This window comes from Ochotona curzoniae, unplaced genomic scaffold (assembly GCF_017591425.1).
Source record: "Ochotona curzoniae isolate NIBS_2020 unplaced genomic scaffold, NIBS_Ocur_1.0 contig_883, whole genome shotgun sequence".
Classification (NCBI taxonomy): domain Eukaryota; kingdom Metazoa; phylum Chordata; class Mammalia; order Lagomorpha; family Ochotonidae; genus Ochotona; species Ochotona curzoniae.
In genome coordinates this window covers 64,879,057-64,897,059 of record NW_024466599.1, presented here as the reverse complement: position 1 = coordinate 64,897,059, position 18,003 = coordinate 64,879,057, and the positions used below count along the sequence as shown (strand labels likewise).

Sequence of the window (18,003 nt, the reverse complement as noted above, 5' to 3'; positions counted from 1 at the left end):
TGCTCCTTCACTGAGGCTCACAGAGGAAGCACTTTGGTGCCAAGTATAAGAGTTAATGAGGTGGAAAATGAAAGCATATAAAGACAGAGTAAACATGAATTTCAGAATGAAAACAGAGCCTAAAAGGAGGAAGAAAACCTGTTAGAGGAGGAGTGGTATGTCACAGATGAAGTATGGATAATAAAGAGACCCATTAAAATTGGTGAAGAATTTTGTAATGCTGAAGGGTGATAATAGTAGATGGGACAGCCAGACATAGCTACTACTAATACTAATACTACTATCACTTTTATACTTACCACCATTACATACAAATAGTCTCTGATTGTATGTCAAGATGAAAACAACACTGGCTTTCAAGGACTATCAATGGACGCCTCCGTAAACTGACAGTAAAGCATGCACTGTCTCCAAGAGAATATCTCAACCTATGGCTTCTCCCCACGCTGTCCAAACCTCATTAAGAACACTCCTGGCCAGCTGTCCTATGCTGCTGCTCCCTCCCGGCTCTGCTGGGGTGCTGTTCCCAAAGGAACAGGTGCAGTCCAGGAAGCTCACTGAACTCAACTGCCTTCTGACTTGTTAGACATGGAAGCTGCCTTTCAAGGACTGCTGCTGATGTGGCTGGCTGCCTTTTAATAACAGAATCACAGAAACAATTAAAATCACAAAATTGTAGGGATAGAAAGGACCCTGGAGACGATTTAGATTAACAGTGTTGTTTTATAGATGAGAACAAAGGCTCAGAGAAGGTAACTGATCTGACTCAAGGAGAGTATTTAATTAGCAACAGAGCCAGGACTGGAACCTGGTTCTCCTGATTTCAGTGAGGTAATAAAAATAATAGTAAGCAGCATGACCTTTGCTTGACACTATATGCTTCTCTCCTAGTGCATAACATGCATAATTCATGTGATCTTAACAGCCTGGACAACTACAAAGGATTGGGGATAAAATGTACTGAGGGACAGAGGAACTTAGCAACATCTTTCAGAGGAAAATGGATCCGAGAGAGTGCCAGTAATTTACCTAAGTGATGAAGAGCTTCCTCTTGCCCACACAAGACACCTTGCCTCATGCAGCTCTGCATTTTTGTACTTGAGAGAGCAGAGGGTGCAAATCACTTAACCCCAACCACTCTCCCAGGCTTATGCTAATGCATGTAGTAGTCCCTATTAAAAAAAAAGGGGGGGCTGTTTTTTAAGGCATACTGTTTTATTTTGTTTAAAAAATGTATTTAAAAGGAAGCAGAGTCTTCAATTCAATAAGCAACAGTCACCTGGTGTGTTCCCTACAAGACCCCAGGCATGTCAATCACAGATACTCAAATGCTAATACACTAAGAAAGAGTAGTTTCTGGCTAAAGGAAGTCAAAGATTTCATTTTGAGAGGAATTTTTTTTAATTGCCTGTTTGCTTTCTCCTAACCAGCCTTTTTTTAAAAAAGTATTTGCTTATTTATTTGAAGGCAGAGTGACAGATAGTCTTTCAGGACCAAGCACGGTAGCCCAGTGGCTAAAGTGCTCACCTTGCAATTGCCATGATCCCATATAGGCACCAGTTCTAATCCCAGCATCACCACTTCCCATCTAGCTCCCTGCTTGTGGGCTGGGAAAGCAGCCAAGGTTGGCCCAAGGCTTTGTGACCCTGAACTCCATGGGAGACTTGGAAGAAACTCCTGGCTCCTGGCTTCAGATCAGCTCAGTTCCAGCCACTGCAGCCATTTTGGGAGTGAATCATCAGATGCAAGATCTTCCTCTCTGTCCCTACTCCTCTCTGTATATTTGACTTTCCAATAAAAATAAGTAAGTCTTAAAAAAAAAGCTTCCAATACCAGTCACCTGCCAAATAGTGGTAACAACCAGTTCTGGGTCAGGCCAAAAGCATGAACCAGGAATTTGATGTGAGGCTCCCATTCTGCATTTATAAGAGCATTAGCAGGAAGTTGGGTCAAAAGTGGAGTAACTAGGACTTGACAAATCTTCCAGTATGAGATGTCAGTGTCAGAAGCAGTTGTTTTATCTGCTGCACCCTAACATCACAACTTCCAATCACGTAATAAAAACTTACCTGGCATCCACTGTATACAGTTATTTCTTGCCATAAGGTAGATGCAAAACTCTTATCCAGTTGTGGCTAGAGAACTTGCTCACCAAATACCAGGAACCATGCAGGGTGTTAGAATCTTACTTTAGACACTATTGTGTGATAGATAATAACAGCAAACTCCAAAATGTCAAGAACCTTAAGTACAAATAATTTTATTTCTCAGCTAAAGATCCAGGATGATTTTCCTGGGTATTTTATTTAGAATTATAGGGCAAAAGCAGCTTGTCCTTCTTCAACTATGGATTAACTGTCTTGGACACCTCCAGCCCCACACTTTGGAGGACAGAATTTCAGGGAGCACATACAGGGTTAAGGACTAGGCCTAGACTAAAATATATCACTTCTCTTAATATTCCATGAGAAGAATTTTCATTTGACAATGCTACAACTAACAGCAGACTGCCTGGGAGGCTTACTTCAGCTATACACTCATGAATAAAAATAGAGAAAATAGATTTTATAAGACAATTAGACATAAATTTCTTGACATATATTATCTCTACAATTCCCACAAAAGTTCTAAAAGTAGGTATAATTATACTCCACTGAAATAAACACATCATGGGTTTTGACTTGGCCAAGGTCACACAACTGGACAATGATAAAGCTACAATTTCAATTCAGACCTGTCTGGATTACAGTTTCATGCTGCCAGTCACATGTGTATGAACACTAAGACAAAAACAAATCAACAGAGCCTCAATTAGTCAAAGGCCATTTGTGGCAGTATCCATGTAACTAAAGCACTTAGCATTGTTTCTGCTACATAACAAACGTCTCATAAAGGTTAATTATTACAATATCATCATTGTTCCTGAAGCCTTGAGTTACTCAGCTCAAATTTAACAAATACGTTAGGCCTATAGACAGCTGACTAGCCCATGTGCACCAGGGACTGTTAGAACCACTGCAATCCTTTCACCAGCAAGCTACCCTAAAACCAAGTGATTCAATCAATGCCCTTCTCTTTTCTCTTCTATACACACACTGTGCACTTCATACTACTTCCACACTACCCTTATCTTTCATGACTGCAGCTCCATGAATTACTGCTTAAGCATTTTCTAAGAAGCACTCACAGAATAATAAAAACTACATTTTCTAATGTCCAATTTGAATTTCGTTCTCCCCGCTCTTTCACTTTTTAGAATCATCTTTTCATTCTGTTTTCTCAGACAGAAATACAATATGTGGCTGTCAAGTATAAGTACCAGTCACATTTCTCTATCAATGCAGAAATGCACTCACAAACTACCACTACCCGGCATGTTATGTGTGTATATGTCACCACATTTTAGATAGACAGCTGATAGATAGATAGATAAACTTTGAGTCTATATTCTGTCTTTACATATACAACTGGACAGTTGTCTCAAAAATGATGAGCCATGATCCATATCAGACCATTCATGTGTCACACATGACCATTAAGAACTGCTGGACTAGCAAAAACATGTAAAGTGCCCTAATTATAATAATGATGGTGAAAAAGAAAAAATTCTGCAAATATTTTGAGGAGATTTAGACAGTTAATGCCAAAGAGAAGTCAGAGATGACTCCAGGATAGAACACCTAGACTGGTCCAACGGACTGACAGGCGTGTCAGGTGCAGCCATTGCCATGGGGCTATGTTGAGAAGAAAAGCAGCATTTGCAGAGGAAAATAATCATCTTGTTCTAGACTAGGTCTCTGTGAAGAATTCGCAGAAAATAGAGTTGAATATGCCTTGGGTAGTCACAGAAACAGGATCTGCTCCAAATGGGAAGTTGATTCCAATGATGTGTGATTCATCAGTAGAGGGGTTCACACTGAGGCATGCAGGTACTCTCAAGGCTTCAACAGGAAAAGCTTTGGGGGTGCCAATCAGGGTTTAAGAAATACTTACATTTAGAAAGAGTAGGATGAAGACCACCTCTCTACTTCACATTCCTCCCACACTTTCTTCCACTTCCCTTCTACTGACTGCATGCTCAACTTTTCCTGCAGGTGATTTTAATTATATAAATTGCAGGTTCTTGGAAGGGATGAATACAACTTTTTATCACCTTCTACAGTCTACACTTGCACAGAAAAGATATTTTCAAAAGCACTTACATGAGTGGCTTCTGGGAACGTTCACTTACTTATGGTATTGGAGAAAACAAATAATCTCTGCGTGCTTCTTTTCTCTCTTCTGGGAAAAGGTTTGAGAATGGTGCCACCTAACAAGCTTGTTGTGAGAATAAAGCCACTTAACATATGTGAAGGTCAGAAAAATGATGTGACACAAAATGCTGAACTAATACTAGCTTTTATAAATGTGATTCTTGGTCCATTTTCTCAGTTTCCCAGGGAAGCATGGAAAATCTGCTACACCACAATGTGGACAATGTAACATCGAAATTAATACAAAAGACTGAGCATGGTCGTTTGTTGTTAACATGTTTAAAAGATACATGGTTGAATGGAGTGAGTTACTGCAGTGATTTAATCTTTCTCATTGTGTGTGTGGGGGGGGGACATCTTTAACGGTGTCTTTATCAAAGACATGTTGGGAAAGTCGGGTAGCTACCTGTTGGCCTCTGAGAGGAAAGTGCAGTCCTGTGGATATGTCTCTAACATCAGCTAACATGAACCACCTTTACTGACACTCCTTCAGAGAAAAGGCTGTGGTTCTACACGATAGCTTCAGAAGCAGGGACAATCTGTGTTGAGGCACTGGCATGCTGTAGCTTATTTTTTCTAATTCTGAATTGATGTGAAATAGCCACATATTTTATGAACTATACAGCAATTCTCCAACCAAATGTATTCCCATCACACTAGGCAGTTTGCCATTCCAATTCCTTTACCATAGACTCTCGACACCCTATTTTTATGTGGAACACCAGAGTCTTGTATAATCTGTTTAAAATTTTGTGGAACACCAGAATCAGTGTAATCTTTTAAAGCCTCACACAGGAAAGAAAACATATGGTACATATATTCTACTTTTTATTCCATAAATCATCAGTAATTCAGCTTGAAATAGTGCCAGCATGTAGTAAATGAGTGCCAGGTAAAACGGTGGGCACCTTGGTATTTATGATAGACTGAAATATTTGCCCAACCTGAATGAATTCTAAAAGCTAAGTTACCCTCTTTAATTTCCCCTACCAAAAAGTACCTCATGCCATTGACCAAAAGAATGCAAATATGAAAGACAAGAAATTTATAATGTCCCTGAAAGCCATGCCAGGGACAATGTTCCGATATAATTTCTGGTTCCTTATTTGAGTACATTTCCCTTCCTGAATGCCAACATAAAATCTGAGGCATAGAAGAGAACTTAAAAGTTATCACCTCCAATCGCAATCAAATACTTCACGAACCCCCTAGAATCCCCGGTCTTCCCTTTTCCATGAGTATTCTGTTAATTTATCTGGTAACAACATAGGAGTTATATAAGGTTGTGACCCAGCAAGATACAGATGAATATATCCAGATGGATTGATAAAGCAGGCCAAATATGTGTACATATTCACATATTATTAATATGTTATATATTAGAATCACAGAGATAAAATCCTAAGTCACAGACAAGCTAGGTTTGGTTGTCATTTGCTAGATTTGGGTTTAAAAAAAAAAAAACACAACAGGAAATTTTCTCCCCTTTTTAATGTATCAGATGCCAGAAGTCCTAAGATTTCTTTTCTTTTCCTTCATCTCCATCCATCCATTCATCTAGTCATAGACATTCATCCTTTAACCATTTACTAGTTTTCTGATACTAGAGAATGAAACAGATAGATAATATATTGTGTAGGAATCCAGGTCGCGAAATTAGACACTGACCCAAGAAGCAAATATTGCAATGCTTTGTGAGAATTTAGGGGATAGGAGACAACAGAGGGAAAGAAAGCTCACAGAGGATGCAAATCTTCTAAAATCAAGCCCTTCTGTTTGCTTGACCTGATGCAATTAGACTACTCTAGCCAGACATTTGTTGTGCAGCAGTGAAGCAAAGTCTGGTAGAGTGTTCTTACCATCACCACAAAGAACCCTGAGATCCAACGCACAGTCTTGAGATCAATAGCAGTGAGCTGAGCTCCTGCAGACACAGAAACTCATGCTCCACTGAAGAGCTTCCCTAACGAGGGTCTACATTTTAACAAGACTTCCAGGTCATTTATCTGTCAACATTTGAGAAGTCTTTTCATAGAAGGTGAGGAACTTCTCCTACACAGAATTTTGCTTGGGACAAAAGCCATCCTGGAAAAGATTTGACCATCATGTGACTCACCCCCCTCTCTTTACAATGAAGAGTCCCAAGTTGAGGACATGCCCAGCAGGGCCTAGGAGGCAGTTTCTGACAGAAAGTATGTGAAATTCTATTGTCAAACACAGCTGGTTTTGCAGACAGACACACTTGGAGACCAAAATTCCAAAAAGATGGACAAGAATGTATGTAAAAAGTCTGGTAAATAATAAACACTAAATAAACAATACTTCAAAGAACTTGATACTTGATTTTCTCAGGGAATTCCTTACTCTATTCTCCTTTCCACAATGCTAATCTTGCCAAGGTGGTCCCCTTGTCCAACCGTAGCACCATTTGTTGTTTAAGTTTACCCATTAAAATATAAACTACTTGTTGAAATAATTAAATTAGATATGATTCTTGGCTTGTTTGTTCTAATAATTTCTGATTGTTTTTGCCAAAAAAAACCCAGATAAGGACATTTCCAATACATGAACATAGGTAAGAAAATATTTCTTATTAGCATGAGTGTTTCACTGTTGGTGAACTTACAAATAATTCTGGGAGAATATGACCTAAATTGCATTTAAACTATCCATGTCATCTGCTCCTTTTGTTTCATCCTTTATTCTTCACCTGTGAGACTCTTCCCCACAACTCCTTGAAGTGTTCAAATCAATGTCATCTTCCAAGTCCATCACTGTACTTCCCTTCCTTATCCCTTGACCTCCCAGAACTACCTCCATTTGCAAAGCAGAAAGCAAAAATATAAAATGGCCAATGGCAAACCAAAGGAAAAAAAATAGACACATACACCCACACACTACCTTCATCTATGTCCAACTGTGAAAACTATAGAGATTTAAATATACCAGATGAATCATGAAAGATGCTATCTTAGAATAAGGAAAGAAGAAGAGATTTTTCTCTCCCAAAACGTCTCCTTACTTTCTCAAGATGGCCTTTCCACCACTGGCTGACCAAGCCCCAAATGTCACCATCCCCCTTCAGAGGGTCAGTTACTGCCCAGATCACTCCTAATCTTCCCTTATGCAAGGCTTCTCTCTCACCTACCCTCCAGGGTTTTCCCCTCATCAGAAACCTTTCTAGAACGTTTCAGCTCAATATCAGGTCAGCAGACAGTCCCTATGCTTACCCAATTTAAATGCACACTGCCTGTGAAATTTCCTGAGACGCTCTCAGCTGCCACATTAAAACTTCATGAGAGCCTTCCTCGGGAGGCCTAATAATAGCACGTTTCATCTGTGAGCCACTTTATAAACATTAACTGATTAAACTGCCCTTCTTCCCACAGGCTCTGGGTTTCTCTGCAGTGGACTTCATTCTCCACTGCCTTCAAACTCCACTAGGAGGAAAAATGCTGGCACCTGAAGGATCTTTTCTGGATATTTTAGGACAGGATATCATTAATGCCAAAGGCTTTCAATAACAACCTTCACTTAGACAATGGTTTGGAGGGATAGAGCATTTAACTCAACCTTTATCTTTAGAGACTGAACTAGCATTTTCATCTATCAAAGCCACATTAGAACTTGACTCTATGGCCTAGGGCAGGGTTGTTGAACTACTATCCCAAGGTTAAATCTGGTCTATCCCGTCCCCCATTTCCACAAAGTTTCATTGGAACATCAGCTCGTTCATTATGAGCTATAGTTACTTCTGCCTTAAATTTTCAGGCAAGTTGTTGTAACAGAGGTCAACTCACCAACAAAGTCAAAAAGTACTGCTTGTCCCAATACTAAAAATATGTTGACCGAAGTTCTAAGGAACTACAAATATGTTCCCATGCTGTATAAATCAACTCTCCTTCCCGGGCCTCCATTTCTACATCTGAATGATCTCCATGTTGAGCCACTTTCTTGGGTGCATTCTTCCAGTGTTTGGTACAGATTAGCAACTGGTTTGGTAATTTTGTCTCATTCCCATGCTGATTTCTTTAAAAGCAGGAAAGGAGTTTGGTGATCTCATGAATCCTCCTGGGCATCAGATTCTACACTGAGCCTTAGAAATCTTTATGGAATGTAACTGAACTGACTTGAGTTGTATTTCTTTCTCTGCAGAGAGATCTCTCAGAATGAAGTCTTGGAAGTGATAGAGGCAGAGGTATTCTCCAACCTACCAAAGTTACATGAAATGTAAGCAAGAAATACAGGGATGTGGGGACAGTGGCATGGGACTCTTTTTGATAATAGCCTCAAAATTCTCTTATGTTTCTAGGAGACCCTGGCTCTGCTCTGTACTCAGATACCTAGAAAGCCACAATAGGATGTTAAAGTCAGCACAAAAGGAACTATTGATATACTGTACATAATGTAAAAACTCTATAACCTTCCTTGCTGTTTAAATTATTTGTATGTTCTTTCTTTTATAGTAGAATTGAAAAGGCCAACAACCTGCTGTACATCAACCCTGAAGCCTTCCAGAACCTTCCCAATCTCCGATATCTGTAAGAACTCATATATCCCAGTGCTACCTCCATTATGAATTTCTGAATTACTATCTAGTAAATTTCCTAGTTTTAGTCCAAGGAGCAATTACTTTTAATCAAGGAAGTCAGGGTGGTAAACGTGGAGTTACACAACTCCAGAAATAAATTTTAGCATAGTTTAATGAGTAAATTTCACTAATATAATTGCATTTTGTTTTCATTTGCAAAAACAGGCATAAGGGGTGCTATTTGCATTAATGGGACTGTCATGTAGACCTCTTAAAAAAACTCAGTCATAATTTCATGTTAATGAGATGTCACCAAAATTTTAGCTAGTATTTAGCTGGGACCTTGAACTCAAGGATATTATCTCTCTTGTTCTGCATATATGCATTATTTCCCTAAGACATTAGAGTGTTTGTTTCATAAGTTTAAGCCAATAACATACATGGTGTGCTATCAGCAGAGAGATTCGAGGTCTTTCGTGTTTTATTTTTTGGGCCTGTCTCAAAGAATAAACATACTACTTCTTCACTCAAATGGCTTTTAAATTCACCACGGGCTTGATAGACTCTAGAGTACACAAAGCGGTCACTGACTTTGAAGTTAAAACTGCCTGGGTCCATTGATCAGCAACAGATCACAGGATTAGTCTCTCACCTTGGTTCCCCATAAAAATAATGGAAATAACAGGTATGTGGAGGTGTTGTCTGTTAGCATGCCAACAATGCGTAAGCAGCCACCACTGAAGATGACGTCTTGGAACAAAGGCCATTTGTCCTATTTCACCCCTCTGAATCAGTCAACAGAATGATTCTGCTGACCCAGAGTATGTTTCTCTGAACTCATCTGAAATCCATCACACATCTGTAGTTAGTAGGTAAGTCAACTCAGAGTGGTGGCTCTGAATGATCCCAATTAGGATGACTCAGCTGTCTTCCAAGAAGGATCCATTTCCAGGAGGTAGTCATCAGCTAGTTTTCACGGAAATTTGAATACAACATTTTCTGATGCTTTTTATTAGCTAAAGCGATTTACAAAACTGGCTCAGTTTCAAGAGGCTTAATTTTTTCATAATTCACATTTCAATTAATTATTTTTACATATTTGAAAGTCAGAAAGAGCAAGAGACACAGAGATCCTCCATCTGCTGATTTACTCCCCCATGCCAATCACAGCCAGGACTCAGCCAGCTAGAAGGCAGAAGCCCAAATTCAATCTATGAATTGCATGTGGGTAATATGAACCCAAGCACTAGATTCATTACTTGTGGCCTACCAGGGTAACTGTCATAAACAAGCTGAACCCAGCAGCTTAGACTCAATCCCAGACATTTAAAAATAGGATGTGAACATACCAAGTGCTGTGTTAACCACCATGGCAGCCATCCAACCAATAATATACATTTTTCATAAATGTTTGCACCTCCCTAGTTTGCATAGTTTTGAAAAAAATAACTTGATCTTTTAATTCTAGTGAATCACCAGCTTCTCCCCAGGTTCCCACATGGATGCAGGTGCTCAAAGATCTGGACTGCCCTCAGCTTTTCTCCCAGGTACATTAGCAAGGAGCTGGATTGGAAGCAGAGCAACACAGACTTCAACATGCACCCATATGGGATGCGGGTGCCACAGTTAAAGCCTTCATTTGCTAAGCCAGAGCACTGGCCCCTGATCATTCTTCTTAATGAGGACCATTGAGGCTGGGATTGCAGCAGAAGGGTTTAAACCACCCCCTGTGATGACAACATCTCACATGAGCACCCATTTGAGTCCTGCCTGCTGCATGTTCCAGTTTCCTGCTACCTGCTAATGCTCCTGGGAAAGCAGCAGAGAATGACTTACATAATTGGGCTCCTGCTACCCATGTCAGGGACGTGGATGGAATCTGGCACCTGGCTTCTGCTTGGCTCAGCCCTAGTTGCTATAAGCATTTTAGCAGTAAAGCAGCAAGTAAGAACAATCTCCTCTCTTTCTTTCATTCTCTCCTTCTTTCTCTCAAGTAAACTCAATAAACTTTAAAAATTTACTTTGGTGCTTTGGTAAAAAAAAAATTTGAAATCTGTTTATACTTCTACATCTATTCTGTGATCAGATTGCAGCTGTCCTCAGTGTTCCCACACTGCATTCACAGTGGCTCTTCAGATCTGAATGACTGCATCAGGGAAGCAAAGCCCAGTTACCTTCCATCCTGTATGCGTTAGCTTGAGCTGCCATAACAAAATATCGGACTGTATGACAGTTCCAGCAACCATGAAGACCAAAATCAAGTTACGGACCAATTTGGTTTCTAGTTATTGTTCTCACATGGAGTCAAGAGCGAATCTGTGGTATCTCTTTACATAAGTCTCTGAACCCTATTACACTAGAGCCCTACCCACAAGACCACATTTAAACACAGTTACTTACTTCCAAAAGGCACTATCTCCAACACAATTAAGTATGGATTAGCGTTTAAACATACAAAATTAGGACAATGGTTGAGCATATGAACATTCGAATAACAGCATCCGCAGCCTCGAAGTAAGTGGCAACAATTGCAGTTGGTCTTTGCAAGGACACACCATTTACTTCAAAGCAAAGGAGAACACAGACTAGATGAGGGAACTCATTGGAACCAACAGCACTGAGCTTTGTATCAGCTAGGTTGAAGCCAATGTGGCCATCTGGAGAGTGAACCAATGGATGGAGGATTTCTCTCTCTCTTTCTCTCCCTCTTTCCCTTCCTCCTTATCCTCTATAAAATCTGCCTTTCAGATGAAAACAGAAAAATATTTTTAAAAATATGGATATGTTGTTCCCAAGCTATTCCTGTGAATTCTCTTTTATGCTGCGCATTTCACAGCACAGAATGCAAGAGAATCAGAAATCAGAACTCCTCATCAAAGCCTTCTTGCTGGTGATATGGTTAAGACTCATATATAAAGCACTGTTCTTTGACTAGAAGAATACTCACCTGAGGATTCATCTGGGTGGATTTTTTTTAAATCAATATTATAATGACAGATACTATTTCTTTCTTTACTGCCTGGCCTCCCTGCAGCTGACCTTTCATATACGAAAGATTATCTATTGATCAGTAGGTAAGGTTTACACAATATTCTCTTGTCTTTGTATTCTGTCAAAGTAATTCTCAGACAGCTGGGCACAGCTCTTTGCTATTCTATAAACTATAATCCAAGTTCACCAGAAATTTCACAAAGCTGTGTGGGCCTCCTAACCTCCGCCTCCACTGAAAACCCTCCTCCACTGAGACATGGGCCCTTAGACCTCGCTAACCATCCCATCAACGCTGCCCCTTTTCACCAGTTTGGGACAATTCCAGGAGGCTTTTCACTGGGACAACTCTGAAACATCCAGGCCATGTCTCCCTCAATCTTTTGCTAGGATCCTCTCTCTGTTTTCTATGTTCCTCTGTCTCACTGGGTTTAGCAGGGGTAAAGGAAGTAAGTTTTCTAATGATAAAAGCTAAACTGTTGCAAATAGCATAGCAAAGGATTCCAGAGGCAGCTCAGCACAGTGAGTAAGTGCAAGAGGTTCCACCCTCCCAAGCCGGGGCCAGGTCTTAGCTTCTTCTCTTGCTAGCTAGTTCTACAACCTTGTATAATAAGCTTAACTTCTCTAAATTTGTTTTCCTTTTGATAGAACAGTAATGCCAACATGACTTACATCACCGAATTATAGTAAATAAGTTAAAATAAATGAAGTGCTTGGAAGAATCAAACTTTAAAAATTCTCAATAGATATTGGCAATACTTATCAACTTCCTGAACTTGTCATTTGCTATCTCAGTATACCCTTCCATGGGACTTTGTTGCTTTGTTCCTCAGTTCTGTCATCTGCTGAAGAAAATGAATACATTGCAAGATTGGTCTACGGTTTTTAGATTAACAAATGCAAAGACTCTGGGAGAGCACCGGGGCATAATTAATGTCTCTGATTTGAGGATGTCAGTGTTGATGTTGTCTCTATCCCCTGGCAATATCCCTACCATTGTAGAGTTTTCTCTAATATTTGCTTTTGGAAAGAATCCATCAATTAAGTATTCAAACATGGAATTTGTGTTTCTCAAAGGACAAAATCATATTTCTTACAGAAACCTTAACATATCCAGAAAGATTCTTCCAACAGATAAAACCACATTATCCATTGGTTTCTTAATAGAGGACTCACACCCTTGCCTTTTAGTGTTTATTTTCAACACTAGTGGTCCACAAGTTTTCATTATCTCCATTCAAATTAATTCTCATTTTCCACTCAGTCTGCAGAATAAAACTTTCCATTTTTATATTAATTTATAATTTGACACTTTTAGCAAACTTTATGAAATTTGAACCTCACAGCAATTCACAGGGTAGGCAAAGCCTAACTGGCCTATTTTTGTCAGAGAATTAAGCTTACATTGCCTACAGTATTCATAGGGCTTTTCAAATAGGAACATGAAATGTTCCTTGAGAATAGATCACTAATGCTTTTGGTGCACAGCCATATTCATTTGTCCTTGGTGGCTGGAATATGATCTGTCCAAAGATTCATCTTTATACATTCTGGAAGCCATGGATCCTATTTGTGCTTGCCCATTTATCCTCCAAAATTTTGAATATGAATTGGAAAGTTGATAAGAAATCATTCTTTCAGTCAATCATTGAATAAGCACTTACTGGAGGCATCCTGCATCCCAACCTTTGTTGTTACTGTTGGTTGTACAAAGTATTACAGAAGGATGGAATTTCTGTTCCCAAAGAGCTTTTATTCTAGTTGAGGGGACAAACAATGTTGTTGAATGTCAGGCAGTAAAAGTGCCATAAGGAAAAATTAAGAAAGGAGGAAATCATGTTTCACAAAGGATGGCTGAGAAAGGATATGTAGGAAGGCCTATGAAAAATACAGGAGGCAAACACAGACATCTCTCATGTCAAGGAGCTCATTCTTTTGGGGAGAAAAACCATCATCCATTAACTCTGGGAAATAACAATGCAATTGCCGACTTGTGAAGTACAAATCACAGATAAGAGGAGAGATCCAGTGTAATGGGTCAGGTCACTCAGGGAAAGTCTTTGTGGGACAAAGCCTGGAGACTCAAGGATAACCTATGCCTTAGAAAACCAATAAGGAGGGATAATTTCCTGTGAGAAAAAGAAGGGTATATATCAAGAACTGTGGAAGGACTGTGGAGTAGGTAAAGATTAAGGAGAAACTGAGTCTTAACACTGACAAACAGCCTGATTACATTTGGATGGATTGGGCTGAATAAGATTGGGAAATTAAGTCAAGGAGTAAAGTTCCAACACACATATATTCTAGGAAAAAAAATGTGCAACATGAGGTTCTTGGGCAGCGTACTAGCACAATGACAATAACACAATGAATTCATCTGTACAGTGATGAATGGCAGGGAACGCACTCTAGGAAGACCTGTCAGGAGCAATCTCCATGACCAAAGGATACCTTAGGACGGTCTCTAGAATAACAGAAAGGCCTAGTTCAATATGGACAGAGCTCTCAGACATAAGCAAAGTGAAAACAGCACATGGCACCCCTCAGAACAGACATGGATACAGGCAACTATAGTGAGTTTTGCCCCTACCCCTAACGCTTCCCTTAGGAGCCCTACACAGAATCATCTCGTAAAGTACCAGTACTCAAGAATTCAGTCACCTTACAAAAGGGCTTTGATTATGGGGAAGAATTATCAGGCATCTTGCTGGCTATCAGTGGAAATGTCTAAAGATGTTGCCATGGCTCCAGGGATGTTTGGGCACAATAAAGATTATATGATTGTTTCTTCTATTAATAACCTGTCTGGCATAACCAACTTTACCTACTATTGTTAAACAAATGAAAACATGGCCAGATTTTCCTTTTTCTGACAGTCAAGGTGAAATTTCAGCTGGGCCTATCAGCTTTAGGAGGATCAAGAACTCTTGACCATGAAGTCGATGATGTTGGCATGCTGTAGCCTTTCCCCGCTATTTGCTTTCTCTAATTTTTTCAGTATAATTTCCATACTATATTTTTCTCACCCACAAGGAACTATTGATCTTTTAATTCATATTTCAGGTTCTCAAATTCCTCTTCCCAGAAGAATTTACATTTTTAAAAGCAGAATCTTGGAAGGGTAATATTAAATCCAGGAACTGATCATGATGGAGTCTCCCAGACTTAGGGGCTATTGTCAGGGAAAGAAAAACACCTACAGGACCCATTCAAATCGCACATAAGGGGTCATTTACTTCATCCATCTACAGATTCTACACAATGCTATTTTCATAGGATATACTTATATTTGCAGATGATGAGATAGGCATATCCTCACTCCACTAATTTTGAAATCAAATCCATTTCTCCTCACTAGCAGCCTAATGCAAGGACAAGTCTAGAGACGATGTGGTGAGAAGCAGGGCTCAGATGAGCTGAGCAGAGCTCTTCCCTGCTTTCTTCCTCCTTGCTGGAATCCTTTCCCTCACTGCCCTCAGTGATGTAATGATCACTGAAGCCTCAGTTTCTTCATCCAAAAAATGGAAATAATAAAGCATGAAGTGAGGAAAATGGCTTGTTTCCTCTAAGATCTCTTCTTATCCTCAAGCACTTTGTTTCTGAACAGTGACCTTCACAAGTTCTGGGGCTGCTAGTGTCATTCCCAGAGTCTGATTCTATTTCTGCCCAGCAGAAAGGGCCTTGTATGGAAAGAGGAAGTCTCTCTGTGAAATAAGAAAGCCCAGCATCTTGTAGACCACTTTACTTCCAGATCAGATGCTTCTTCCCAATGTTTAATCAGACACTTCGGATGTTCAGATGCACTAATAAACTAAAGCCAGCTGTAAATTACTATGAAATGAAGTACAGCTTAAGCTCAACAAAGATAGTCATGGATGCATCCTTGCCACTTCAGTTTCTCACAAATGGATACAACCACTTCAGCAGAATCTGAGGGGCTCTGGATGTGAGGACAAGGTAAAGAGGCAGACCCTGAAGCTGGCCTGGCAAGACACATTCTTGACAAGGTCTGTACCTGGCACAGACATAATGAAAGACAACCAGAGCAGTGGAACCTTACAAGATCTTAGAAAAAGACCATCCCACAGAAAATAGGCATGCTTCTCTTATCAATAACTGCAGCCTCACTGCTGGGAGGCTTAGAAGATATTTCTGTCCCTGTAAACATTCGTGAACTTAAGTTATACCAAGAACTGCCATCTCCACAGGGAGGAGATGGTGGACATGGCTGTGGGCATCAAGGGTAGGTTGCACATGGAGAGGAAGGAGTCATCCACGTAGACTCAATTGATTCCATACAGTCTACAAGCAAAAGGAAAAAGAAAGACAAGTAAATATTACTCGATGTGTCTTCTAGAAGAAACCAGCTGAATGCAGACTTCTGCAACCTGGCTCTAACTTCATGTAGAAATATTTCTTGATCGAGATCATTTTTTCTTTGCTTCCATGCATTCAATCATCTCATCTAGTTTATCTTTCATGACATGAGCTCCTAGGTTGCAAGCTCTTGGGAATAGCATGTTCTAACTGAATGTCCCATCTTTGCCCACCTGGAGCAGAGCTGCAGAAGAAACACAGTCCTGATGACACGCAAGCCCACCAGGTCAGCTGGCTGAAGAGCAGGGAGCAATGCTGTTGTAAGGGATGTCACGAGCAGAGTACGCTGACACCTATGCATGGCCAGAACTGTAACCAGCTCATTGCTGGACCCTTACAGAACACAGCATTTGCACCCAGTAGGCCTTCACCGGCAATGTGGGCCTCGCTTAGAACCTTTCTGTTAGGGGGGTGAGAGGGAAGCAGCTGCTGTTTTTAGAAAAATATCCTGGGGTGTTGCAGTGTGTGAAGACTGAAGTGACAAGTGCTCTAAGAAAGAATATTTTCATCTTCACCAGACATCATAAAAATGTTCTGCTGTGGTATAATCACAAGTTTATCCACAGTGAACAATCTGCAAATTATGCTTGGTTCAGAAGGCAGTAAGCTCTTCTCTCTGGCAAAGATGGGAGTGCTATAAAGACATTATGGGATTTTGGGGGGACTTGTATGGAAAGCAATGAACATCTTCCCTCACTTACACACTGTATCCAGCTTGGTCTTTGTAGACAAAGATTCACTCAGAAAGACACCACAGAAAAGCTCTTTGCTCTTCAAAGATCTAGGTTCCCAGCCCTACTTCTGCTTATGAGAACTTACCAGCAAGTACCATGCCCCTCCAAACCTGGGCAAATGGAAAGAAAAGAAACTTTCCTATCCACTGCAAGAGATTGTTGTAGAGAAAGGAAAGAAAGGGATAAGGTATAAGAGCACCCTGCAAGTTCAAAGCAAGTGAAAGCAAAGCTAGTTGTGTAAAGCTCCACCCACCACTGTATGGTGTGGCAGTGGGGAACAGGAACCAACCAAAAGACACTTTGCCTTTGTATTGATTTGCTACCCTTGCAAATTCCTGTGAACCATGTATTAATGGTTCCATACATGGGGAACTTGAATTTCACAGATGGTAATTGAATTCCTTAAGCTCACAAAACAAAATTAAGGGCCTCTGCTTGGAGTGGGTGGGAGGTGGGCAGGAAATCTGATCGTTCTTGAGTATACTTGTAGTCTACAGACCCCAAACTAAGCCTTTTGATAAATCAATTTTCTTCTGCCCTAATCCTCTAAAGCAATCAAGTAGCATTTCTTCCAAATTCAGAGATTATATGGTATTCAGAACAGAAAACTGGTGTGGACATTTCACCCAGTGACTAAGTCTCCATTTAAGAAGCCTGCAGCCCATATCAGAATGCATGGATTTCATTCTGGCTCCAGCTTTCTAAAAATGCAAATCACAATGGCAGCAGATTATTTCTCAAGTATTTGGGTTCCTCTCACCCATGTGGGAAGCTGGGTGGAATTCCTAGCTCCCAGCTTCAGCACATTTCCAGCACCTGCCACAGCAGGTATATGGGCAGTAAAACAGTGGGTAGAAGCACATGCTGTCTCCCTCTTTTCACCTATCTCAAATAAATAAATACAGTTACTCACAAAGAGTTGAGAACTGAAGCCAGGAATGACTCCAACTCTCTCATCCCACTTTCCAGCTGTATAAGTGAGCCAAATGTTTCAGCACAACACCCATATGCTCATCTTTGTGCCATTCAGAACCTGTGATCATCTACTTGGGCCAAGTTGAAATATACCTAAAATAGCTTTCTAAATAATTAATATTAGAAATTCATTGTGAGACAGATG

General features: G+C 40.2%; 1 protein-coding gene across 2 annotated transcripts in view; it reads left to right on the top strand.

Moving 5' to 3' along the window:
- Positions 1-18,003, top strand: part of FSHR (follicle stimulating hormone receptor) — a 157,316-nt gene that overhangs the window by 97,126 nt on the left and 42,187 nt on the right. For both annotated transcript variants that reach the window (XM_040994129.1, XM_040994130.1), the window contains exons 3-4: positions 8,409-8,483; positions 8,720-8,794. In XM_040994129.1, coding sequence (XP_040850063.1) covers positions 8,409-8,483; positions 8,720-8,794 — 150 coding nt within the window. The remainder of the gene's footprint in view (positions 1-8,408; positions 8,484-8,719; positions 8,795-18,003) is intronic.